The sequence below is a fragment of the Pocillopora verrucosa genome, chromosome 10 (assembly GCF_036669915.1).
Source record: "Pocillopora verrucosa isolate sample1 chromosome 10, ASM3666991v2, whole genome shotgun sequence".
In the NCBI taxonomy this organism is placed as follows: Eukaryota; Metazoa; Cnidaria; class Anthozoa; order Scleractinia; family Pocilloporidae; genus Pocillopora; species Pocillopora verrucosa.
Genome location: NC_089321.1, coordinates 19,599,036 through 19,604,866, shown reverse-complemented (window position 1 = coordinate 19,604,866; position 5,831 = coordinate 19,599,036). Strand labels below are relative to the sequence as shown.

At 36.5% G+C, this 5,831-nt stretch overlaps 1 protein-coding gene across 1 annotated transcript; it reads right to left on the bottom strand.

The window, feature by feature from the left end:
* Positions 1-2,290: 2,290 nt before the first annotated feature.
* Positions 2,291-3,175, bottom strand: LOC131778443 (adenosine receptor A2a-like). Its single transcript, XM_059094860.1, has one exon. It carries the CDS (start codon positions 3,173-3,175, stop codon positions 2,291-2,293), a length of 885 nt encoding a protein of 294 aa, XP_058950843.1.
* Between the last annotated feature and the right edge of the window lie 2,656 nt (positions 3,176-5,831).

The following is a 5,831-nucleotide window of genomic DNA, read 5'->3' as shown; positions in this document are numbered from 1 at the left end:
AACGCCTAGGATTTGCGTTTATTGTGCACTTATAAACGAGATAATGCTGTTTGGAATGATTTCAGAACTCATTTCCAGGACAACCAGATTCCTTTCTTTGTCTTATTCGGTGAATTTGTGAAAATTTACCGCTACATTTATTCTGGATTCCCGAAAGGAAACACGATCGTCAGCGAGCGATCTAAGATTTTAGGGCTCAGTTACCTAGTAATTGAGCGTGGCTTAAAGCAACATAAGGGCTTTTCTTTGATACATTTCTTAAACCATGTATGAAAACTCTAAGAACGGGTGCTGTTAATTTTATCGTGAATTAATTCATCAATAAATTAAACTTGCTTCATGTTGAAGTTTATCAAAGTGAAACAACACAAAGGCTACCTGCTATATTATTCAGTGTTATTTGTTGTCATTGTCGTTTTAACCGTGATTAAAAATTGTTCTGCGAATTGAAGTCAGAGATAAAAAAAAAAATTGAGAATAGCTCGGGTTTGCACTTTTTTATGTCTTTAGTTTTGATCAGCGCCGGTGAAAACTTAGACAAGAAAGTCATCTACGAAAGAAAATAACAATCAACTTGATTTCGGCACGGCTTTCTGAATCTCTTTATTTGATTCAGTACTTGAACGAATTTATTTGTTCAAAAAATTAAATAAAACAAAAACAAAATAAAACAGAAACGAAGTCTGATTTCTCAGTCTAACCGTTTCGTTGGTGATTAGTTTGAGTACATTTCATTCGTCCATGGTTAAACGGGAACTCATTGTAAACAACTCCATCGTTGGGTCGCTTGATTTCTACATGTTTTCGCCATAACTCCTAATAACTCCGTTCAAAATACATTGCAACTCTAAGAAGGTGGTGCTTAAAATAGGTGTATTGTCATGATTGAGAAGAATATTAAGTAAACGAGGGAAAAAACGGTGACGATTTCAATTCCAAATTATACTTTACAAAATTATGAAGAAAAACGAGTAGTGCTGAAATCTGGAAGCACAAAACGAAATGACAGCGATACAAATCATAGAAAAAAATATTTAGTGGGCTTCAAAATTTGATAGATGAATCTTCAGACTCGAGACTTAACTGGAATGAAATAATTTCAAAGTTTAATCGCCCAAGTGGATTCATATTAACAACTCACTTGTAGTAAACTATCCTCGGTTTGTGCTTGTAACGCTCTCAAAGAAGATAATTTCGTTTTCCTTCAAGTGGTCTAGGAAACCCAAAATTCAAAGCTGATAGTGATCCTAAAGAGCCAACGTTAGGATATTCAAGAACAAACATAACGTGGACGGTTCTTTGAAACGACTGCTAAGTCACTTTTTAACACAACGCGACGGCGTTCTCGACCCAATTTCTTCTCGGCATTTTTGCTGCACGCGCCGTTCTGAAATGACGTTCCCGTCCTCTTGCTAAAGCACTCTAATATATGCATAGAAGCCGGTTGCCATAACAAAAGCTTTGTGCAAGTTTAGTTTTTGCTTTTCTTCAACATCAAGCAAAAGTTTGGTTGCCATTTAATTCATTACAAATGACTGCACCGAAAAATAAACAGGGGCTGTAAAATTGAATTGTGACTTTGTATGTACAAGCAACACCAAAAAATAACAAATTGTCCACGAACGTTAAGAGGGGTCCTCAAACACACCAAACACACCAGATAACAGGATGAGAAGGGTGTTAAGAAACCTGTAAACCGGAAAAAAAATAAAAACCGGCATTTCTCCACGTGTCATTCTTGGTAAATGTCAACACAATTCTTTCCGTGTGAAAGGTAAACCGTGAAAAGCCCGTGCGAGCCATGTTATTTCACATGAGTGACCTGAGGTGCAAAGTCAAAGAGACGGATGAAGCGTCAAGAGCTAATAAAGTAAAGTAATCACTTTTATAATCATATGTACATGTATTACTAGACATAGTTGCCTCAAGTTTCAGGAAAACAAAATGCGAATTACTTCGTCCACAAAATTAAGGTCTAATTTCCAAGTAAACCCCCTAAAAAGGAACTAAACATTTCAACTCAATTATCTGAAACAAACTCAATCATTGCTTACTTAGAGCAACGAAGAACTGGAATCATTAAAGGTAGCTTTGTCTGCGAAAAAAAGCTGAGCCTGAATATAAAGAAACACCCTTCTTTTCAAAGTTGTTTCCGTTAGTTCAGATAATGCTTTCGAGAATCACATTATGCGTGTGGTAAAAGTATCGACTCTCCTAATCAAAAAAGTTCTCAAATAAAACAAAAACTAAGCAGTTTCTTTTTTCATTCCCTCTGTGATATTCCCCCTCTTCATTGGGTGGCTGGCTGCACGACCTGGGTTCTTCTTCTGCAGTGTGTAAACACGAGCTTCCTTATTGCTTTTTGTCTCCAGCAGTAGATCAGTGGATTAACAAGCGAGTTTAACATGCTACAAGTTTGCCACATTGATCCGTTGATAGGGCAAAAGCTATAAAGGCCTGTAGCTACAACGATGAGACAAAAACAAACTGGAAGAAGGCAGATGATAACACCACCAACAACAAGCACAGTTGTCTGAAGAGCCTTGTTCTCTTTGGTAAATCTTTCCACCTCTTCTTGAGGCACTTGTTGTGCTTTTATCTTCCTTTGGTGACGACGTGTTTCATGATACAAAATCATATATGTGAAGGCAACGAAAAGGATACACGAAATACCGATAAGGCCTACCATATAATACAATACTAGATAAAGCTTTAACGCCTGACAAATATTACATATGAAAGCAATGATCCAAACAACTATCACTGCTATCATCATGTTATTACCAGTGACAATGTTTGGGTAGTGCACTGTAAATTTGATCGCAACAAGCCTCTCGAAAGTAACCAAAATCAGATGAAGGCATGAAGCCACTGCAAATGTAAGTGCAACATTGAAATGAAACCTTCCAACCGTTTTGCTGCTACTGAGACCTGATAATTGGAATATTGTCCACAGGATATATGACGGTTGGCCCAAGAGACCAGTTAATGCGTCAGTCACCGCTAAACAGGCCAGCAAGATGTTGCTGTTGGTTTGGAGTCGAGGTCTTGTTTTCACTGCAATTATCACCTGTATGTTGAGCAGAACTACGAAAGGACAAGTGATGGTGTTGATGATGATAGTGGTGATGAAACTAACCTCCAGAGGGACTATGTCGCCATCGGTGCTTGCCATTTTTCTAGAGTTTGAAAAAAATTGCTGACAAACTTGATTTGTTGAGTTGGATGACTTTTGAAGATCAACTGTACCGTTTGGATCAATATGTTGGATTTTAGAGGTTTCGGAGGCTTTGATTGACTGGCTCCACGCTGGTGTTCATGTGTTTCCACTTAAGATTTTCTCGCGCATGAATTGCAGCAATAACTAGTTGTCGCACATTAATTACCTTAACTGTTAATTGTAAAATGAAAGTGGCTTCTAATATGCCCGGAAATCACAAAATAGAAGGAACAAGAGGAGTTGGAATAGGCGAATATAGAAAGGAATGGCACTGATTGCGAACGAAAATGTCCTATTGTAGGCAAGCAAAATGAGCTAAAATTAATATCAACTAAAATGATTTGCATGCATTTCTAGGATAACTCGTCCAATTCTTTTGTTCCTCTTCTGACTTAAATCTACCTCTATGACAATCTTTAAAGGACTAATATGAACTAATTTTCTAACATCAACTCAGGGATTTTATATTTTCAATTCGAGTTTTATTTTTTCCCGTAATTCCTTTCAAATGTTTCACATTAGTTAAGTCAAGTAGGTATTGAACTCGAAAAGGTATAATTCAAACAAGTGGCTATTTTGAAATTACTTCCAGTGGTAAATTTAGTGATAATTGTTTTTTAAGATGAGTCTGTGAGAGTACCTCTCAACACTTTTCGTTTGCTTTGAAAGTTAAAGAAAAATAACTTGCTTCTGAACACGCCTCTCCGTGCCATTAGCTGTTTGACCGGATCAAAACTGGATAGTCTCGAATACTATACATGAATTCGTAAATAATATTTCCGAAAATTTCTGAAAATTGTCCGAAATATTTTTTCAAGTGAAGGTCATCAGTAATGAGCTTGAACATAAGCCCGTGAATAAGATAGATTCAGAATTAATACGCAGTGTAAGAAGAATTTTCTCGGGTTATGGCTGCTAAAGCACTGAAAAATCCGTATCGCTTACAGACAGTGACGTTCATACTTCCCTAGAAGGGGTTGAAAGAAAAACCGAAAATTACGTATACATTGGCTCTGGTGATAGCATTTGGTAATGAGAACGGAAAGATTTGCCACAGGTCGATTTTGGCCGAGTACCTCGAAGATTTCTTCTTTCGGTTAGGATAAAGTCAATATCTGAGAAGTTTTTACATTGAAAATTACGCCTATTGTAGTTTTTGTGGCCATTCAACGCATTGTTTCATCTTGAGCCTTAGCGCCGACGCTCTTGACGATTTTTATTCGAGGATTGTCGACCGTTTTATTTTCACTCGTTCATGAAGTCTGCTTTTCTTGTCAATGAAGGGCTATTGTGTTTCCATAATAAACAAAATAATACATGGTTGCTTGTAGATATAGAATTTTTCTTCTCGTGTTCAACTCGACATCTAACTCGTGAGCTATCGAGTTGAACACTCGAAAAGAAATTCCATATTTACGCGCGCCCATGTATTATTCTCTATTTCCCATGTCTTATTTTGACATATGTTTCCATTCTTATTTCAATCACTGATTTCGATCATAATTTTCTAAAAAATCATTTGATATTTTGAGGGAACAAATGGACAAAAGATCAAAATAAGATCTTAAAAGGGACCGCAATGACTTTTTTTTAAGGTTGCCATCATCTTCATAATAAGTGTCATTAGTAATTCGAAAAGTAGATAATAAAGCATTCGCACTAATGAACCGGCCAGCCCTTGAGACAACTTTCCACTAATATCGATAACAGTGGCAATAATGAAAACATTGCTAATATTATCCTCGAAAATTGTCTAAGGAAGGTTTCTGATTGTTTCGCGGGTACGTATGATATGCATCAGTGGGGCAAACACAGGCCGGAGTCAGCTCCTCTGGTGTTGTAACTATTTCAATTACATTCGACTTTGGTTGGGTTCAGATGTATTTTAAAAATACATGATATAAATATTTTAAAGTTTCAAACAAAATGAATGTAAGGCTGAAGTGACGTTTACCTATATTGCTTGGAAATGTGAAGCACTGCAAATTACGACTATTCTACTAACTTTAAGCTATAACTTCCTTTACATTTAGTTTTTCTCCAAGGAACTGACTTTAAGAATTCAACATGATGGTGTTGTGTTATAAAAGTTTATTTTATGAAAGTTTGTACAAGGAAAAACGTATTCGCATCTTTTATCAGTCTGAAAGTTGTATAACCTTGTGGTTTATTTAAGTAACCGTCACTCATTTTTGAATAGTTTGTGTAACATGTCAGCATTGAGATTATTCAGCGCAGTTTTGATCGATACCATCCGCTACTGAACATATATAACGCGTTTTACTACATTATGGTTGGTTCCGTCATTCTCATGGTTGAAATTTTATCTCTTCACCAAATGTTGGTAGATCTTTTAATTGTCAATTTTTATATTGTTCGATAACAAGGCTGTTATGAAAACTACGTCTTTGATAAGTGCACTCCGTCTAAAGGTTATAACTGTTACGTAACTAATGTTACAAAGTCTACAGGAAGCGTGAAAGATCACGAGGCTTAACAAAAACCTCACCACAAATATTTGTTGCTGAAGCTAGCATTACATTGGCACTTGCGCTGGCAGAAGCGAAATATGGTGACATACGAACCCATCGATATATCAACGATATGCTGT

Coding starts and splice junctions, on each gene's coding strand:
- LOC131778443 (XM_059094860.1), bottom strand. CDS start 3,175: ATGGCAAGCACCGATGGCGACATAGTCCCTCTGGAGGTTAGTTTCATC.